This window comes from Zea mays, chromosome 3 (genome assembly GCF_902167145.1).
Source record: "Zea mays cultivar B73 chromosome 3, Zm-B73-REFERENCE-NAM-5.0, whole genome shotgun sequence".
Taxonomy (NCBI): Eukaryota; Viridiplantae; Streptophyta; class Magnoliopsida; order Poales; family Poaceae; genus Zea; species Zea mays.
Window position 1 is genome coordinate 67,857,564 of NC_050098.1, and position 22,067 is coordinate 67,879,630.

The window sequence follows — 22,067 nt, forward strand, 5'->3', positions numbered from 1 at the left end:
GGATGACGTGGCTGGCGCACCGGACACTGTCCGGTGTGCACCGGACTGTCCGGTGCGCCCATCGCCAGCAGCCTTCTCCAACGGCTACATTTTGGTTGGTGGCTATAAATACCACCCCAACCGGCCACTTCAAAGTGTGGGAGCCCAAGCAACATTCCAAGTCAACTAGTTGACATACTCAAGCCCTCCCAACCACATATATTCATTGATACATCCTATACACAAGATCTAGACCACTACAACCAACACAAGTGCCACAAAAGAGAGAGCAAACAATTGAGAGCTACTCAATTGAGTTTAGCCCTAGTGCCTTGTGAGATTCATTGAGAGATAGTGTGTGCTACATCTTTGTGTTCATTTGTGCGTGGAGTTTTGACTCCCATTGAACTTCCTCCAAAGTTTTGGAGGCTTGTAAAAGCTAGCAAGAGACACCAAAGAGTGTGGTGGTCCTTGTGGGATCTAGAGTGATCCTTGAGAAAAAGAAGAGCTCGCCGATCCTTGGGTGATCGGTGGATAGAGGGAAAGGGTTGAAAAAGACCCGTCCTTAAGTGGACTCCTCAACGGGGACTAGGCCTTCGAGGGTCGAACCTCGGTAAAACAAATCACCCGTGTCCATTGTGTTTATTGCTTGTGATTTGTTTGTTTTCCCTCACTCTAAGTTTTTCCTTGCACTATTCTTTGCTAACCTTATTTGGTGTTGCCTTAAGTTTAAATTCTCATTTAGTGAGGCAACACATTGCAAGAAAGAACTCGCGGCATTACTCTTCTTATCTAAGCCCTTGTGATTTATTCTCATAGATTTATTAGTAGTATTGATTTATCAATTCCGCATTATTCGAAAGCAATACTCTTTACAAGCAAGGACTTAGTTTTTATACTCCGATAATTGTATATCTTGTTCTAACCAATAATCAAGGGATCTAGTTGGGGGATAAAGTTTTAATTTTCAGGTTTCGCCTATCCACCCCCCCTCTAGGCGACTTTCAGTGTTCAACTGCGCTTTTATAATAAATATTAACATGACCAATATTAACTTAACTGCTTTTTAATTATTTAATATTTGTTTAGTATAAACGTGTCACCTATTTAGTTTTCCTCGTCTGTCGCGCGTGCTGTTCCGCACGTGGTGGCGTGCTGGTTGGCGCGTCGTTTAGGGCTGGAAATGGATGTCTGAAGATCCGAATTATCTGTATTCGTATTCTCTAAAACTGCTAATATGGATATACATATTCGTATTCGATTTCAATATGGATGTCAAATGGATGTATTCGAATTCGATTTATAATACTTTTCTCTATCTCATTCCATATTCATATTCGAAAAAACTATGAAACATCTGATACTATCCGTATCCGTGAAAAAATATGTTTCATGAAACCATTTAAAACTTAACTTTATCACTAATTACTAATTAAAAATGATTTTAAGTTTAATAATATAATAGGAAAATGATATATATCATTTGAAATATTAAACAATATTTATATGATAAAAAATAAATATATCAACCTTATATTTCTAGTGATATTCAATAATAAAATTCAATAGGTTTCATAAACATTCAATTATAACTCTCCACTTTATCTATATAGTGAACACATCTCAACGAAGTTTCATAAACATTCAACTATAACTCTCCACTTTACAATATAAAGATAAATTTCTTCATGTTTTCATTTAAGTTTTGGTACACACATTTATATAGGACATTCATTCATTTTAAAATGAAAAAATTGTTTTTACTGGTACATATACTATTTTATATCAATTCTAATTTACTTGTATTTATACAAATGTCACTTATTAAATATCACGTGTTGTTGTTTATCTTTTGTTACATGCTTTGATAGTTTAAAAATATTATTTATATAGTTTTGTTGACTTTGATATGGAGGATCACGAGAAATCTATTTTAATTTAAGTTTGTTTTGACTATCTATAAACTTGTACTTAAATAAAAATCCACATATACATATGCTAAATTTTAGGGTGTGCTATTTGAGTTGAATTGAGTAAATATCTGAATAAGAATTCGGATTCGACTATCCGTTTTGTATTCGTATCCGAAGATATTTGAATTCGTATCCGAATTCGGACAAAAATATGGTAAACTGTGACATTCGTATTCGTATCCGTGCGTATTCGTATCTGTGCGTATTCGATCCGTTCCCACCCCTAGCGTCGTTCGCGCTCGTCGCGCGTGCTGTTTCGTGTGTCGTCAGCGTGCTATGTCGCGCGTGTCCGCGCGTCGTTTGCACGCTGTCATGCTGTTTCAGACGTCATAAATTCATCTCGCTTAGAATCTCTCGTTTTAATTAAATTATTTAATTATCTGACATTGGTTAGTGTAGCAGATTAATCGAACTGACTGATGTATAATATTTATATTTGATAATGTTGAACTAAAAGTTATAGTCAATACTTGTTTAGCGTTAATGTGCTAACTTCTCAACCGTAGCTTCGAGTTCGACGTTTCTTTCCCTCGCGTGACCATAGATTCGAGCTCTATTTTATGCTGCATGTTTTTATAACATTTTATCTTGTATGGTGTGATGTTCTTATGCATATATATATGTTTGTTTGCTTTTGCTTGTTCGTCTTCGCTTTGCGTCGCGAATAGATCGTGATTCGTTTCCGAGCTTCGAGGAATCGAAGATCAAGCTTCGGCGACCAAGTGGTCAGGTTCTTCGAGTTCTACAGAGTTGAAGACCCTGAGCATCTGTTTGGTGAAGGCAAGTGTTCTCTGACCTATTATGTCCTACTTACTTTATAATTCATCGTCCCGTATTACTTTATGAAGACCTAAGGATTGACTAGTTTGTATTTACCTTATCCTTGTTTACCTTTTTGGGTTAACCATTGTTAGCTTTATGCTATTGCTTTAACTTAATCAATGAACTTGATGTGATTACTTATGATACGATGATGTTATCCCGATGATGATATTGTGATACTCTAGGGGGCTCAGGCCTTTTCCTGAGTACCTCTCCGTAAGGACCTATTCGTGGAGTGACCACCCGGGATAACAGTGCAACCATGAGGGTGGAATGGGACGCCCTTAGCTGATTAATTAGATGAACCTGGGGTGTAGTTGGCTTTGCCCGAGGGCCATCAATGGGGGCTAGGGCGTGGTGCTCGCTCTGCCAAGGGGGGGGGGTGCATATGTTCATTCGATTTGGTTTTGTTAGTCACCCACCTTGGAGAGGTGTACTGCGTTTGTACGACTGGCGAAACCTAACGAGCAGCTATGCACCAGGGGAGTCTTTGTAAAGGCTACGTAGTGGTACCTTGCAAGGCCACCTAGGTAGTGATCAATGGAGAGTAGCTCTCTCCGGGTAGAAAGGGAATCACGACTCGTGGGTAAAGTGTGCGACCTCTGCAGATGATTAGAAACTGATATATCAGTCATGCTCACGGTTATGAGCGGCCTTGGGATCCTCTTTGATTAGAGATACAGATGGTTCGAGATGCAATGATTCTATTAATGGTTTTTGGTTCGACGATGATAATGTTGTTCCTCGATGAGGAAATGGTTCATGGGTTGGCTATTACTAAAACTTGGCTCCCACTAATAATAAATACCTGACAAACTAAAAGCAATTGCTTGATCTTAACTTCACATAAAGCTAGTCCACCTCAATCAAAACGGGACATTTGCTGAGTACGTTGATGTGTACTCACCCTTGCTTTCACAAAACACCAGGTTGCCTTTGGTGCAATCTATACTCAGGTAAAGAAGAAGGTGTCGAGGTGGACCTCCAGGAGTTCCAGGACTTCGACGAGTTCGAGGATTAGGCTAGCGACCTCCCCCAGTCAACTGCCTGTGGTCGGTTTATTTACATTGGCTACGTTTCTATTATGTGCACTTTGATTTATATTATGTAAATGACTCTAGTCTTTAATATTATTACTTACTCTTTATTGTTATTCGAAGCATTGTGCTATGATGAGTCATTTATGTAATCGCTGAGTACGTGAATTTCTGATCCTGGCACGTACCTGGTCCACATTCGGTTTACCTTTCAAAACCGGGTGTGACAGTTTTCTCATGCTAGTGGCACTTTGGAAAGGCCTCGTAGTGGACCCTTCCTTGTCTCCTCGATAGAGATGAATATGAAGTCATGATACCTTGGCAAATGGGTAACATGACTTGTGGGTAATGATGTGCCACCTCTGCAGAGTGTAAAACTGATATATCGGTCATGCTCACGGTTATGAGCGGCTCGGACCGTCACAAGAGTAATTTATGGAATTAAATTTAACATGTCATGCATTTGCATTGTGGGATTTCAATATTGATTAGTTATTTAATTGGGTTGATATTTACTATACTTAGTGATTGCTAATAAAAACTTGACCAACAAAATTAAAAGCAATGCTCAGCCACAACCACATTCCTTCCATAAGTGAGCTCATACACACTTTTTCCCACACTTGTTGAGCGATGACCGTATGGGAGCTCACCCTTGCTATAATCACATCAGGTCAAAAACAAGTATTCCCAAGAGGAGGATCACCATGAAGAAGAGTTTGGAGAGGTCTAGACCGTCGTCTCCTGGTCAACTATGGTTGTGGAGGATCATTGTCGTCATGTTGTATTTTATTTAGCTATTATAACACCCCGTCCACTCCCGGAACGACTGTACTTACTCCTGGCAGCTCTCTAGTATCATATGTTGTTCACACAGACCAACACGAGTCTTTTGCGCACACTTTGTTCTCACTCATGCACACCCGAGAAAACTTCCCGGTCGGTCACCCATCCCAAATTGCTGCAAGACAAACACGCTTAACTTGGAGGTTTTTTCGAGATAGGCTTCCGAAAAAAAGATGTGCTTTATTGATATGAGTACTCTATTAATTTTATTAAGCCTTGGGCTAGGATATCACTATCCCCTAGGGTTAGGATATCACAGCTATTTTGTACAGAAATTATATTAAATAATAAAGATGTGATATTGTTTTCTATACATTGAGTCGACGTATGTGTTGAAACTTGATCCTGTCACACATGTGAGATGTATGGTCATTAAATTTGGGGTGTGATAGTTGTGTTCATGCTCGGGGCATCTGCCATGTGACAGACAAGTAAGTACGTCGGTCCGCACTGGCTGACGTATTTATTGGCCACATGCTCATTGCTCATTAAGATCGATTATTATGGATGCGAATTTGCTTATGTTAGCCGAATTATTGTGCAAGTTGTCCTCCAATAGACTTATAACCATCTCTTTTTATATATATACAAGGTCTTGTGTAAATGGCGTGGCATAATGCTGAATAGAGATTATGTTTCAAAAAATATGGTTTCGTGAAATTGATCGGCTAGATTACAACGTTCCAAAGTATGAGCTATGTCGTTCAGCCTCCCCTACAATTTCTCCTATACCTGGCCTTAAATTAATTATTAGTGGGGGAGCAATACACTACAACAACTTATTCCCTACATGAAATAAATGAATGTACATGCATTTGGAGTCCGTTCAGTGATTGATCATCAGCAGATGAGTTCATCGTCATCACAGCTTAAACCGCGGCGGCCGCCGAGCCCAATCCAGCAAACCCTTTGCTTGGAGACATGACCGTCATGTCCAGCTGCTGGCCGAACCAATCTGCCGTGGCCGTGCAAATGCCTGGCACGGCCACTTCTTTGGGCGTCGTCAACAAGAAACGGTCCTTGTCCTTGTCCCTAGCTCCCTCAACAGCCAGAAACATTCCCACGATCCTCGCCGCAGGGCTGACGACGTCCGTCTCCCACGCGTCGCGCTGTGCCTTTGGGTTCCCGGCGTTCCCGACCTTGAGCTGAAGCACCTCCGTGACGTCGAGGCGGTGGATGTCGCTCCAGCCTTGGAGACCGTGGAGCCGGTGGATCTTCTGCAGCTGGCGGCGCGCCAGGCCGCACGTGTTGGCCTTGATCTCGTTAACGGCCGCGGCGAGGAGCCGCACTCGCAGCTGATCATCATCGTCGCCGTCGAGAGCCCCTGCGGCCTCCATCCGGAAGTACATGTCCATCTCCGGCACGCCGATGGCCCTCCGGATACCCCTGGAGTAGTCGGCGTCGTCGTGCCGAAAGAAGGCCCGCACCTCGCGGACGAGCCCCTGCTCCAGCATGCAGTCCACGCGGCTCCCTATGTAGCGGTCCAGCACCGCCAGGTCGCTGTCGACCCAGAGGAAGCAGCATTCGTAGCGGCCGCGGAAGCCTGCAGGAGGTTCCCCGTCCAGCAGCGCCTCCAGGTATCTGTTGGAGCCCCCGGCGATGATCGGGACGCGGCCCCTCTCGAGAATGGACTCCACAGCGCGCACGGCGTCCCTGCAGAAGTCGGCGGTGGTGTAGTCGGCGTCGGGCGCCACCCCGTCGATAAGGTGGTGTGGCACGCCCTGGCGCTCCGCGGCGGTGACCTTGTTGGTGACCACGTCGAGGCCGTCGTGCACCTGGATCTTGTCGGAGTTGACGACCTCTCCGCCGAAGCGCAGCGCGAGGTCGATGGCCAGCTTGGACTTGCCGGTGGCCGTGGCGCCCATCACCAGCACCACCTTGGCCTTGTTGTCGCCTCCGCTCGCCGTGGCACCGTTAACTCCCGCCATCGTGAGTGTACGACTGTCTTTCACAGTGTTACCACGTACAAGCTAGCTTGTAGTAGTGTAGCGGCTGTGTATATGGGTGAATGAAAAGCGTGCATAGGTCTCCGTTTTTATAGTGCTCGGTTCCAAGAGCGCACGGCACGAAGTCAGCCACAGACTTGACTGGTGTTTTCCCGTCAGTTCGTATGTATGTCTTCGTTAGTACGCGACAAGGAAACCCTAACACACGCCTTGTGCCTGACATGACCTGACCTGACCTGACCTGACCGGGGTTCAATTAAATTACTTTTCAAGTCTTTGACCGGTGAGGCGTTTAAGGGGGTGTTTGGTTTCTAGGGACTAATGTTTAGTCCCTTCATTTTATTCCTTTTTAGTGTACAAATTGCTAAATATAGAAAATAAAATAAAGTTTTAGTTTCTATATTTGGCAATTTTGGAACTAAAATTGAATAAAATCTAGGGACTAAACATTAGTCCCTAGAAACCAAACACCCCCTAATTGTCCTTGTAAGGTCGAATTTGGATGGCACTGCTCAGGGACAGCCGGACAGGATGCTTGCTACTAGATCTTTATCCGAAAGTCTTCCGGGCCCGCCTAATAGAACACTGCATGCAATTTGAATAAGGGTTCGCTCATTCAGAAACCAGCATGCAGGGTACGCGTCCTCCAATAAAACAAGCAGGTCGGCTACTTGATGCAACTACGCGTGCGTGTGCACGCGTGTGTATAGACGGTTACACACACGGGGTGCTTGAGTAGGATATGGCTCGTAGTGATTCGACACAACACATGCATAATTTATACAGTGCATATGCTCACACGACACTAATCTAGTGCCGTGCTTAGGCTGGCACCCTGACACGGTAGGCTGGTACAAACAAGACATGATTAAGTGGTTGGCACGATTACACACAGCTTAGACCAATTGATGGTCCATAGATATGATTATGATGTGTGCATGTGCTTGTGATTAATGGTGATTTGTTATGATTTTAAACATAATAAATTCAATTCATAATGGTATAAATGTTCAAGTTTTAAAATTATATATATAATATTAAAGATCTTCTATGATTTTTGAACTCTCAAAGTGAAATAGTGCTTGGACTAACACGTGCACTATTAGGTGTTAGTGTTATATAGTGCCGCTATAGTGTCGTGCATGAGCCAATGCTTAGGCACTAGCACCAACATAGCATGGTACAATTATTAATAGTGTCTAATATTACTAGTGTCGGTGCCATGGCGTACAACCTGTTTGGCTATCTATACACACATGCACTATACCACAACCTAGCTATAACGACTTACTTACAGTCGGTATAAACCGTTATAGCAACGTACTATCAGTCGCTATAGAGTTATACCGACTAACACTTTCTGACGCTGTAAGTGGCGTCGGCATAAACGTATAGCGACAGACATGTTTATACCGACGGACGGTTAGACGTTAAAAAGATATACCGACTAACATATTTATCCCGACGGACAGTCTGTTAGAACTTATACCGACACACTGTCTGATGCGATATATGTATTTTTACCGACTAACAATCAAACGCTACGGCTATATGAGCCTAAAAAATATATTACTAGCAGTTTCCAATTATCATCAACATCATATAACAATTGTACTGCATTTATACATAGCAATTATAATGCATTCATACATAGCTCATGTTGACATAGCTCATGTTTTCATTCATGACAATAACAATTGTACTGCATTCGTACATAAAGTTCACAAGTTTGCTTTTGTTGTAATAAAGATCACAATAAGCAACAACAACACTAAGTTTGGCTTGTGAAAGCTCAGAGATACTAGCTAGTACAACCACATGTTGGTTTCACAATTTAAAGTTCACTTGCAAATTTCTCTTTTGAAGAAAATACAAAACAAAATATCTAGCTACATCCATCAAAAGAACTTTTGATCTTTCTTGTTGTAGCATTCATAGGCACCACCGTGATCTGCTTGCTATTGTCATCATGGAGTAAACAAGTGACTTACTACCTCTAGGACCTCCCTCCTGACAAAATTAAAACCCAAATCATTAGTAGACTACTTAGAAATCCATTCCAAAATAAACTATAGAATAGATACCACCATTGCTCCATGATTAAGCTAAATATACAATAGTTGAATGCAACAGAACTGCATGATCACAACACCTTGCTGCTGCTTATTGAGCTACATCAATTTTAGAGAGCAGCTACTCAAGTGTCCTTGCTAGGGTCTGTGCTATGTTGATCAGTAGACACTTTCATAATTATAGTTTGTTAATGTTCCATTAATTAAAACTCATTTTCCCCACCCTGCCCTTGCAATTAAATTCATTAATACTAGAGGAGGAAAAATTGAACTCACTCGACCAAAATTTAGTGACCACTAGGCTGTAAAAGCTTTCATTTAGTTAATATCTACGTTGAAATGTATGTTGTCCAGCTAGTAGGAAAAAGAGATGTATTTAGCTGGTGCTAAATCCATAGGATATATATATATATATATATATATATATATATATATATATATATATATATAAACATGGATGCTTATCAAGACAAAACCAAAAGAAGATAATTTGTTATCTGGACTGGCTCCAAAAAAGCATTATTCTAATGAATTAGAGTACCTAGTAAAGTAAGGATGCTTTTGATGTCAATCATATATATATACATGTAGCACTCTGGGATGATTTTGATGTCTTACTCACCTTTAGCTATATAATCATAGAAACCATTAGTTAGAAAATATGCAATCACCATATATGAAAAAACAACAAAGAGATAGCTTATTACTCTCTTGTACGGCCATGCGATCGACATCCGATCAGCATCACCCATCTCCTCCAAATAACCATATGGGCGAGGTAGAAGGGCATCCCTTTTCAGCACAACATTCACAACAACCGCACAATATTGCTTTCCTAGAGCAACTCCTCCTAGCACTGAGCTTGGATTAGTTGAAATAATTGTTCCCTTAGCCACAGGATGATCTCTCAATATGGCATATAAGATCACATCCTTTCCAATCTGAAGCAAACAATAAAATTATAAGAATATAATAAATGTACAGAACCACTAGCAAATGAGAATTAGAAACTTTGAAGGATGGATGAAAAAATCACAATACTGTGTCAATTCTTACAGTTTGCATAGCTTGTCGAATGTACTTTTACCACAGTACAATGCTCTAACCAGTTTGCACTTGCAGGTTCTCTTCTCAGACATCAATGCTTATGAGGTAACTGGCTTATTTTTTCTTATCAAATTTTTTTGGCCTTGCCGTGAGCCCTACATTTTCTGATTCAATCAACCTAGCTGACTTAGCTATTGTGTTGTAGGTGGACCTTGGTACCGATGATGAGAAGCACTGCTTCTGCCGTGAGTCAGACTTGTTAGCTGTAGTTGAATGAATTTTACCATGAAAATTTCGGACTTACCTGGGAATGCTCCAACAGCATGAACTTATCTTGCCCCCACTTTGTTGTATGCCATTTGAACGTTCGTGAATTCAGCTTCTAGATGATTGTTAGTTACCGTTGATTTTTGGTTGCCATAAATTGGAATTATGTTAATGGCCATTTTCTTTACAGAGGCCCTTGCTCACGTTTGGAATATGAAACTCCGCTGTGTGAACCGAACTTGAAATGTTTACATTGCCCATCTGATGTCTGTGCTTCTAAACATTCTTTAGGCAACACCCTAATTATTTCTATCAGGGTCTCTAGATTTTGTTGTGCTGACCATAGTCTCATTCGATTGGTTTGACATGTATGTGTGTTCTTTTTAATGTTTCTCGTCCTCATTGCTCAGCCAGAGTTTAAGTGCATGTCAAATACCATGGAGTATTCATGTACGGAGTAGTATATAAAGAAGAGAAGATGGTCAGAGTTTGTAACCTTTGACATCTGATCGGGAATGATGAGGAAAAAAACAGTTTGTTCATTACTACTCAAAGAACTTGGTCATTCAAATGATATATATAAAAGGGAACGAATTGAAATTCAAAGTTGACCAAACCAAAATCATAGCAAGAGGAAATTAATAAATGTAGTAGAGGAGAGCCGACAATGGAGGTACGGGTGTTCTGGTTAGTTAAACCTGCCGCATAAGTACCTTTCGAATCTCCCCCTGCACGCCGGTGAGCACGTTGACCTCGCTGAGCTTAACGAGAACCTTGGCCAGCTGGTCGACCATCCAGCGCGTAGAGCCGTCCTTGTAGAGGTTCTGATCGACGGAGAACACGCCGCGGTGGAGCTGCAGGTTGTTGTAGACCTGTGGGCTGTGATGTGCAATACGGCGGACTGCGCGCGCGGCTGTGGAGGAGACGGCGGACTGCGCACGCGGCTGGGCTGGGGATGGGACGGCGGACTGCACGCGGTTGGTGGCGGACCGCGCGCGCGGCTGGGGAGGACACGACGGACTGCGCGCGCGGCTGGGAACGGGACACGGCGGACTGCACACGCGGTTGGCGGATCGGAGGAGACGACGGCGCGCGACTGGGGAGGAGGCGGCGCCGCGCGGTTGGCAGCCGGCCGGCTAGGGCGCTCGCCTGGTGACGGCGGTTGGCGGCGCGCGACGGCTGGATGTTTTGGGCGGCGGTGGCTCCGGAAGGAATATAGGGTTTTGGGCTTTGCGCTCCAACAGGCCCGATAAATTGCACATGTTTTTTATGGCGACTGACAGCGCGATGCTACAGGTATGAATTGCCGACTGACTACGCAACACTATTCACATATAAATATAACGACTAACACTCAGTTGGAATTTAGACATATGCCGACTCACCATCTGTGGCCACGTATACCGACTAACAATTCGATGCTAATTCTCTATTTATAGCGACGGTCGTCAGACACTAATTTAGTGTTGTGGTATAGTGATGTCACCCAAACCAACCTGTCCAAGCATATGCGCTCAACCACTCTTGCATGTTAGCCCACCCCAACCGATTTCCGGTGCGCCCTGCTCGGCCACATCCCGCTTGCATGTTATACTATGGGTTAACAGGTATGGATGAGAGCGGAACGTTCTAATACCCATTTACCTATTGGGTGAAGCTTTTTGTCTAATAAAAACCCCATGTATAGAATATTTAGTGTATATATATATATATATATATATATATATATATATATATATATATATTTATATATATATATATATATATATATATATATATATATATATATATATATATATATATATATACGGCGCTGCTAAAATGCACCTGGGTGCATTCTCTATATTGAATGCACCCAGGCGTTTCCGCGCGCCTCCCTGCCTCCCGCCGCCGCCGCGCGCATCCCTGTCCCCGCGCCGCCGCCGTCTCCTCCTTCCTCCGATCCTCTAGCTACCGCACCTTGAATCGCCTCGATGCTCCTCCCCTAAATCCCACCGCCGTCGAGCGCCTCCATGTCCTCGCGCCGCCGCGCGCCTCCCTGTCCCCGCGCCGCCGCGCGCCTCTCTATCAGCGTGCCTCTTTGTCCCCCGCATTAGGTGGGATTGCAAGCCCGCATTAGGTGTGATTGCAACTGTTGTATAATTTTACCCAAATATCTGTTAAAAAAATGTAAACAAAATGATTGCAACCGATGGTGTGTTGTAATTGCAACTGCTGGTGTAGTGTGGATGCAACTGCTGAGTTGCTCTGATGTGATTGCAAGTACTGAATAACTCTGAGAAATTTTGTTAAAAATATGATTGCAACTGCTGGTCTGGTGTAATTGCAACTGCTGGTCTGGTATGATTGCAACTTCTATATAACTATGTCCAAAAATCTGTTAAACAAACAAGATTGCAACTGCTGGTCTGGTGTAATTGCAACTGTGGGTCTGGTGTGATTGCAACTTCTATATAACTATGTCCAAAAATATGTTAAACAAACAATGATTGCAACTGCTGTCTGGTGTAATTGCAACGTCTGGTCTGGTGTGATTGCAACTTCTATATAACTATGTCCAAAAATCTGTTAAACAAACAATGATTGCAACTGCTGTCTGGTGTAATTGCAACTGCTGGTCTGGTGTGATTGCAACTCCTATATAACTATGTCCAAAAATCTGTTAAAACAAAACAATGATTGCAACTGCTGTCTGGTGTAATTGCAACTGCAAGTCTGGTGTGATTGCAACTTATGTGAAGAGGTTGAGCCGTTCGCGGAGGAGCCGTTCACGGAGAAAGAGGGGCGGGGGCGGGAAAGTGAAAAGGTTCTGTCCGGAGCGTGAGGGAGGGACGAAGACGGCCTGGGTGGGACGGTTGGCTCGGACCTGGCACGTAGGTTCGGCCTGGGTGCATTCTCTATATTGAATGCACCCAGGTGTAATATATAAGTACAGTATATATATATATATATATATATATATATATATATATATATATATATATATATATTCTAATGAAGTAAATACTCATATAATATCAGATCGAATGTACCCATTGCTATTTCAAATCACCCTACTTGCACGTTCCAGGGGAACTTGGATGGTTGTCACTTGTCACCGAGTGAACACTGCGAATTCGCTGCAGTCTATGGATACAGAACGACTCTGGAACGCATGTGAAAATTCTGTTTCCATATATCGTGAATACAAGACGGCAAATTATCTAACGCGGTAAATTCGACAAGTCTAAATTCACATGCATGTCTACTCTGTTTTAACAATTGTGACAAGTCTACATTTTTTGCCGTCCTTCTCGTGGGCCATGGCCGTGTTGTTGCAGTATATGTGGACACTGGACAGGCATAGGATGGATGTCCACACCTCAAAAGAAATTAGGGGCCTCTTTGGTTCGTGGTTAATTGTGTCGCACTTTGCCTAAGGTTAGTCGTTCGAATTGAAGAACTAATCTTAGGTAAAAAGTTAGGCAAAATATGACAAGTTAGGCAGCGATTCAAACATGCTCTAGATGTTGCTAATAAGGTCACTTCATTGGAAGGATCGTGGAACTGGAAGGTTACCCCAGCTCATTTATGACTTCTTTAGGAGTATAAGGAATTGAGGGTGTACGTGTTTGGCAATAAGGGGATTGGAGGGGATTAAGAACTTGATTGGAAGCCAGGGAACCGAATATAAAGGGGATTCTAGACCCTCCAATTCCTTATATTATCTCTGCTCCTAAATACACCTTCCGTCCACAAATGTTTCTCTTTGGCTAGATTAGATTTATAGAATATCTTTGGCTAGATTAGATTTATAGAATATATTAGTAACGGTTGTATCTTCAAATAATTATACTACAAAAATAGATTCAAAGATCTATCTAATTACACTAAATATAAATGTTTTCTTATATAAATATGGTCAAAGTTAAAAATAGTTGATTTCTCGAAAAGTGAGAACGAGCAACATTTGTGGACAGAGGGAGTATGTCTTAAGGGCTAGTTTGGGAGAAGGGAATTAGAGGGATTGATGGAGCTAAAATATCATTCCTATTCAAAATTGAATAGGAAGGAGATTTTAGCCCCCTCAATCCTCTTGCTCGCAAACTAGCCCTAAGAGTTCGTTTGGTGACAAGGGATTTGAAGATGATCGAAAGAGATTGAGTGATAAGTTAGTTCATTTCTCCCTTAATTCCATCCAATCTCTCCTCAATTCCTTTATCACCAAAGGGGCCCTAAGGCTATGTTCCTTTCATCCATAAACCATTAGGAGTAAATGAGATTGAAAGGGATTGAGAATGATTTTGATTTGTAGGAAATTTGATCACCCTCGATCCCCATAGATTTACACAAAACGAATAGCATCTAAATAGGCTTATGTCCCCTTACTATTCAAATTGAATAGTAAGGAAACATACCCTACAATAAAACCACATCTCTATATAGCTTTTTCGCTTGCAGCATACAAGCAGCAAGTGTACCTGCCGTAGTACCGTCTGTGTGACCAGTGCCAGATTGTTGCATCCGATCAATGGAGGGATAATTATATTAACATCTGTATTACAGCTAGGCTCAAACACTGCTACAGAAATCATTTCTAACAACCATCAAAATCAATTTTGTAGAGACGTCTTTTGCAACAGACTTTTATCTCAAATGCCTCTAGAAATACAAGCATTTCAAGGGGTGGACTAACCACCTAGCACCTATAAATCATTTTTCTATAATTAAAAGTGACAGTAAAAAAAGCCCACCACAAGTCCACTAGCAAAAAAAATATCATTTGTCATCGAGGATCAATATGTAGCAAGTCCACAAGCCTCACGTCATATAGGGTCCTTTTGATTTGGACTTCTAAGAGCAACTCCAACTGCTTATATAAAAATACTATCTAAATATAGAGTTTAGAGATGTCTCTTTAAAATAGACAAGTATCTATAAAGGATAGTGTCGGGTACCCAGGAACGGGGTACCCAAGGCAAGGCCCACAAGCCTCTCTCTGGCCTATTTACCAAGTCCCCACCGAGTGTCGGGTACCATAATTAGGAGTACCCTGATCACAACCTTAAAGTATCTAGACGCTTGAGTAAGAAGAGGTCACAAGCAAACATGCTCCCAACCTTACCAAGGCACGAGGAACCTATGTCACGAATTGTCCGAGGCTAACTCCGGCTGGGAGACGTAGTCATGGCTCGCCTGAGGCCAAACTCGGGCGGGATACACAATCATGGCTTGCCCGAGGCCAACCTCGGGCAGGAGACACAGTCTTGGCTCGCCCGAGGCCAACCCCGGACGAGCAGCGCTGGTCCGATTCACGCAAGGGTATCTTGGGAAATGCTATAGAAGGTGCCCAACTCCGCCGACCAACTCGGCAAGGCGGATTGGTCGACCAACTCTCCGACGACCAACTCACTGTCGAGAAATCGAGCGAGTCTGCAAGGTGGGGCGAATGACCAAGCACCCACCGAGCGAGTCTGCGAGGCAGGGCGAACGACCGATTCTCCACCGAGCTGATCCACGAAGAAGGAACCTAGGCCGACGCTCTCGGCCCATGACAGCCGCGACAAGACACAACGTCACCAAACCACGACCAGGTCGTACCTACAAGTACCAAAAGGTGTCCGACAGACACGATAGAACACCTCCGCGTGCGCCCACGGATAAGCCCTCGCTGACTCGCGGGGCCGGTCAACTCCAGTCACAGGGGCCTCAGCACCGGAGTCTCTACAGTGGCCCATATATACACCGGAAAGGACAAGAGAATACACCATACCAGGCGTATACCTACGCGTGCTTGATAGTGACACAAGTGGTATGACGAAAGACGAAGTTGTACCGGACACGACCTTGAACCTTACCATAAGCGCACTTTGCGGGACCCACCAGGTATCACAACGCTGACACCAAGCAAGCTACAGGGACTCGTATACCGAAAGGACAAAATAGAATGCCATACTAGGGGTACGGTAGCACACGACCCTACGAACGACGTTAGGAGACTACGCCACCCGTAGGCGGCAAGCCGAGCTCCCCCTATAGAATACAAGTTCCCACTATAAAGTCCACCCTTGAGCTATAAAAGGGACTAGGAAACTTTCAATTTACACACAAGCACACTAGCTGTAACACGTCTCAAAGCAATACTACGATCAACACTACATTGGACTAGGGCACAAGCCTAGACGAGTATAACCCACTGTCTCAAGTACATTATTCGACATGCTTCAAGGAAAAAATTGACTAAAGAACAAATTGCTGAAGTTCAACATTATGCTCGAGACCTAAGATATCCTCGAGGTTCTCTAGTATATGGGGGCAGCGACGAAGATGATTATTTGTACTGCCTCCGAGACAATAAGGAGATTGATGTGTGTCGTGAAATGATGGATAACATGGGCTATCCGAAGCTCGAGCTAGGGCTATCTGCTATGTCAAATAATGTACTCAAGATCTTCAAACGGTGATGCTTTGGCTTTGCAGATTGCCTAGCATATAATAATTTAAAGGTTTGCATACACTTTTCTCTTCTACTTTTTATGATTAGTCAGATATTTTTCTATGTTCTTTACTATTTTCTCTTTGCTGCTGCCAGGGACTTATTTTGAGTAAGGCTTTAAAAGCATAGAAGGATGCTGAGGACGAAAGTACTCAGATAGCCTTCGACAATCTACACTCAGAAGTTATAGACCTACTGCATCATGTTGTTGAGAAAGATAAAATTTTGCTTTCTTTAATCGATAAGTTGAAGGAGATCTACGCTGAATTGGCTATATTTTCCGAAGGGAATTCAAGAATTTCAAAGCTAGAAGAGAAGAAAGCTGACACGAAGCGTATTGCCGATCTAGAATCTGCATTATCAGCCCAAGTGGATCTAAACAAATCTGAAGTGCTAAAATTAGAAGAAAAACCGATGAAATGAGCGAAAATTTCAAAGTTGAAAAAGAAAAACATGAGATTGTCAAAACTGAGTGCAAATGAGTTCAAAGGAATGTCGACGAACTTCGGAACTCTAAAGAAAAGTGTTATTTTGTTGTCATCCATTGCTGTGAAAAACTAAAGGGCATATTCACTAATATTGGAACTTTCTCAAGTGATGAAAACTTTGTGCGTGGTGATGCTGAAGGGGCCATAAAATGGATAGAAGGCGAAATTGAGGCCTTTGACGAAGTTCTAACTGGCCGAGGAGATTTTTGCGCCTGCGTGGGAGTTCGAGGAGCAGTTTCTTTGCTTCAAAAGGTTGGTTGCGATCATGCTAAGGTTGTAATTCAACCAGACTTCATAGTTTCAATCGATGATGTGAAAGAATTATCTGCCGAAGCCATTGCCTTGGGAGGAAAGTTCTATTCTGAAGTTTGGCTCAATGATGGAAGAGAGATAGCGGACGAATCTATCAAACAAAGTGAAGAACTAGTCATTTCGGTTACAGGGTTCTTGCTATTGAGGTTTTAGTTTACTTTTTTATAATCAATTTACTCCTTTGACTTTTTAGACTCATCGGGCTTTAGAAGAGGCCAGGAAAGCCGAAGAAGCTGCACAATTAGAAAGATGCATAGGTACACGTTACTTGTTGTTGGATGTTGACTTTGTAATTAGCTTATTCGTATCATATAACATAAGAAAATGATTGCTTTTGCCGCGGAACTTTCTCCACTACCAGAGCCATACAATGGCGAAAATGATCCAATGCTGAAAGAAATCCTTGCTGAATTCAAGGTGGGGCATGAAGCGATAGACAAAGCTGTTGAAACAGTACTAAACGAAGCTGTGGAGAAAGTTCTGAAGGAGGACTGAGATTATTTGTTGAAAACTTGTTCTTGACTTTGATCTTGAGAAGTTTGTAAAAACATTTGAATATGTGCTTGCTCTGTATAAAAACAATTATGTGACTTGTATTCTTTATAGTTAGAGTATGTACATTATTTCTTTATGGAGTGTGAAATAAGTATATGTACCGTTTTGAGCCGAAGGCGAAAAAACACATTCCCTTCTTTTCACGCTTCGTAAAGAAAAAACTTCTTCAACCGAAGGTCTTGTAATATCTTGGGAATGCGGCTGCTGAAACCGAAGCATTATCCCCTTCTTTTCCCTCTGCTTCCATTACATAATTTCACAAAAATCATGTACGAAGCCAAAAAGGTTTGATCTCTTTCGTTCTTTAATAAGGTGCTTCAGAATTCTTTTTCCTCCGCACATGAAGGGAGCAATTCCCCTTCTTTTTCATCTGCACTTGATGCAAGATAATATGATGACTGATGGTATGATGCATAATGATGTGATGATATGATGCAAAAATGCTCGGTGTAATATGGTGATAAAAATAGAGGAAAAACATTGCAATAAGACTCTGCATTCCCTTGGGAAGGATTTTGGAGTCTTTTACAACTTTACTAGGTGTTTTATTTGAGCTTTGCATCCCCTTAGGAATGACTTTGGAGCTTTTTCACCTTTACTAGGTAGTATTTTGAGCTCTGCATCCCCCTAGGAATGATTTTGGAGCTTATTCACCTTTAATAGGTGGTATTTTGAGCTCTGCATCCCCGTAGGAATGACTTTGGAGCTTCTTTACCTTTACTAGGTGGTATTTTGAGCTCTGCATCCCCGCAGCAACGACTTTAGGGCTTCTTCGGCACTTTTGTTACACTCGATGGTGTAACCTTAGCTTTATTACAAGATGTCGAAGGATATACCTTCTTAAAGTATCTTCAGGCAAACGTAAAGGAAAGGAAACTAAAATTACAATAGAGTTTTGTAGATAGCTTCAGATACTTGATCCAGCCCCTTAGGCACTTTAGTAGATATGCTTGGATTCTAGTACAGTATTGTTGTCTATTCGAGCTTGAGACTGCTCCCTTGTATCATGTTGTGGTTGATCCTGAAATTGCCTAGGATGCTGCTGGTTGTATGACGAAGTTGGTGTTGATGTGGGTGGTTGAGACAGGACCCATCTGGCCGGAGAATGGCTTGCCGAAGTAACTGAAGCTGGAGGCTGCTGGATTGGCTGTTGGTTATGGACATACTCTAGGATGTATGGAGAATAATATGAAGCAATATGGAGGACCTGCTTCGGCTGATTCTGTCTTGCCTCAGCTTCGGCAATTTCCTTCTTCTTTTGAATTATGACTTGGTAGGTTCTTGTTCTATGCCCCTTATCTTCTCCACAGAATAAACAAAATAGTCTTCTCGGCTGAGAGTTGTATCTCCCCCTAAAGCTTCTCCCTCCCCTTCCACCTCTTAGAGATGGTGGTATAAAGGAACTCTACTGAGTCCCTGTTGATTAGGAGTGATTTTGTTGTCCTGGAGTATGGCTTCTTTTGTGTTCACTTAGGCTTGGGTTGTGAATTGTTCTGACATGCCATGGATTAAACCTTCTGTTGAAGCCCTTTGTCATCTCAGAGTATCTGAAGGCTTCTTCTCTCCTTTGGCGAAAATCATTGTCAGCCTTGATGTATTCATCCACTTTTTGGAGGAGCTTCTCTAGAGTCTGAAGAGATTTGCTAGCAAAATACTGTGCCGCTAGTCCCGACCGAAGCCCCTTGATCATGGCTTCAATGACAATTTCATTTGGTACTGTTGGTGCTTGGGCTCAGAGCCGTAAAAACCTTCGGATGTAAGCCTGTAGATACTCCTCATGATCTTGTGTGTATTGGAATAGAGCCTGAGCTGTCACTGGCTTCATCTGAAAAACTTGGAAACTTGTGATCAACATATCTTTCAATTTCTGCCAAGATATTATTGTTCCTGGCCGAAGGGAGGAGTACCAAGTCTGAGCAACACTCCTGACTGCCATGACAAAGGACTTGGCCATGACGGCTGTATTGCTTCCATAGGATGATATCATCGCTTCGTAACTCATAAGGAACTGCTTCGGGTCAGGGTGACTGTGTACATGGGCAACTGAGGTGGCTTGTACGAAGGTGATCATGGTATTGCCTGCAGCTCTGTAGCTAAATGAAAAGCATCATCAAAAGCAATATTGTCGTGGTTAAAAGTTTCGTACCATGTCTTCGTGGTTGGGGCCTTCCTGCCGAAGATCTCTATGGTGCTGCTGATATTCTTAGTGCTCAGTATCATGCGTGATGTGCTGCATCTCTTCAGCTACTTCGTTAATCTTCTTTTGAAACTCAGACAGATGAAGCATTTTTTTCTCTTCTTTTCTCCACTTGTCGGTGTATGGCTTCATGGTTGCTGATTTCTTGATCTAGCTCCTCATCTTGTAGAGTTGAGATGGCAGCCTTTCGTTTTTGGCTTCGGGCTTCTCTTAAGAGAATTCCATCTTGATTGGTGTCCAGAGGAGCAAGGACAACCTCGGGCACCGTTGTCTTCTTCGGTGGCATGATGAAGATGGTCGTAAGTGAGTTCACCGGAGGTGGGCGCCAATGTTGGTCAATCGTTCTCAATTGATATACAAGTTTGAAAACAAGGCAACACAAGGTTAGAAAGATAATTAACCTTCGTCTTGAAATAGTTATCCCTTTTGGATAACCCTTTTGAAGGCGAAGGTTATAGCTTAATTAAATGAATCACTCGAAAGTATAATGGTGAATACACGGGAGATAAAAAGAAGTTAAACATGATAACACATCTCAAGTGTTTTTACCCTTTTATGTCCACTACCATACATAACATATTTACAATCGTACCTTCGGCTTCTTGGTGTAAGCTAAAGAGAAGGTGTTTCAGAGAAGGAATTACACAGCACAATTATCAGCCTCCAAAAAAGGTACTTTATGCAGGGCACTGTTCATCTAATTATAGGGGAACGTAAAACTTCATATGGAATTACAAATATGTCTGTAAGACCAGTATGTATGGTTTACAAATGGTGTGAGGGCAATATTGTCTTCTACCTTTAGTGTTTTGGATGACACCTTCTCCCGCCTTCGTTGATCTTTTATCTTCATCTCCTTGTATTGTTATGACAAAGCTATCATCTTCTTCTTTCTCCCCACCCTGCACCGAAGGTGTTTTGCCGCTAAAGCTCCTACGACACTTATTGACACGTAGACAACCAATAGTAAAATGTGTTTTTGAGGACATTCGAAAGATGAAGGCCCCCAATACGTGTTAAAATAGCATTGACCGAGTTAGGATCAGACAAAGAGTGTCCAACATCTTAGGGCTCAAAATAAGCAACAAAAGTTGAGTGAGCAAAATGAGACATCTGCTGATACCTAGAGTGAGTGACTCGCATATCAATCTCACCAATCATTTGTTGAGGAGGGTGATAGTGCTAAACATACAACGGAGCCATCCTCGAAGATGTGGCCTCCCCCCTCAAAAGCACCTCAATTCCTCCAGTCTCAGCAGGAGCTAGCTCGAGCAGACCCCAAGTAGTGGAAGTAGTGGGATCGGGTCCATAAGCCAAAGTAGTGGAAGTAGGCTCAACTGGGGCAGCCAGTAAAGTCGGCTTGGGATCACCCCAATCGGCGTCATCATGCTCCTCCTCCACAAAGATGGTATGTCCCATCTAATCTAGACCTACAGGCTTAAAGATAGGGGATGGACAAGGTGCAATCTCAACAAATGTTACCTAACAAGTCTCCATAATGCGGTTAGCCTCTCGGCTAACAACACGATAAGCACGAGAATGTAATGCATAACCTAGGAAAACCCCATAAGAAGACTGAGACTCAAACTTGTCCAAATTGCCATGTTTCAGCACAAAGCATATGTAGCCAAACACCCTGAAATGACTAACCTTGGGTGTCCGTCTAAATCGCAACTCATAAGAAGTCTTGTTCAAGAAAGCTCAAAGAAAGATGTGGTTTGACACATGGCAAGCAATGTTCATCGCTTTAGCCCAAAAATGCCTGGAGTCATATGCTCATCGAGCATCGTCCTGGACATCTCAAAAAGGGTCTGATTTTTGCGCTCAACAATGCCATTCTGTTGAGGCACATACGGAGAGGAAAATTGATGCTCAAGTCCCAAAGAAGCACAAAAGATCTCAAAATGAGTATTTTTGAATTCTATGCCATTGTCACTGCGTATATCTCTCATGACATTCTTGGCAAACTCATTTTGCAACCTAAGAATCAAATCTCAAGCATGAGTGAAAACATCATGCTTCACCTTCATGAAGAACACCCAAGAATTGCG

At 42.5% G+C, this 22,067-nt stretch overlaps 1 protein-coding gene and 1 long non-coding RNA gene across 2 annotated transcripts; one reads left to right on the forward strand and one right to left on the reverse strand.

Annotated features, from left to right (window-relative positions):
• Positions 1–5,330: 5,330 nt before the first annotated feature.
• On the reverse strand, positions 5,331–6,721 carry LOC103651988 (adenylate isopentenyltransferase 5, chloroplastic). The gene has a single exon (XM_008677650.3). The coding sequence runs from the start codon at positions 6,583–6,585 to the stop codon at positions 5,527–5,529; it is 1,059 nt and encodes a 352-aa protein (XP_008675872.1). The 5' UTR covers positions 6,586–6,721; the 3' UTR covers positions 5,331–5,526.
• Positions 6,722–9,786: 3,065 nt separating this feature from the next.
• On the forward strand, positions 9,787–10,093 carry LOC109945144 (uncharacterized). The gene is made up of 2 exons (XR_002268364.1): positions 9,787–9,827; positions 9,928–10,093. It is a non-coding gene; the product is annotated as an uncharacterized lncRNA (long non-coding RNA).
• The last annotated feature ends 11,974 nt before the right edge of the window (positions 10,094–22,067 follow it).

Bases quoted from the DNA above. Each gene is read 5' to 3' on its own strand.
- LOC103651988 (XM_008677650.3), bottom strand. From the start codon at position 6,585: ATGGCGGGAGTTAACGGTGCCACGGCGAGCGGAGGCGACAACAAGGCC.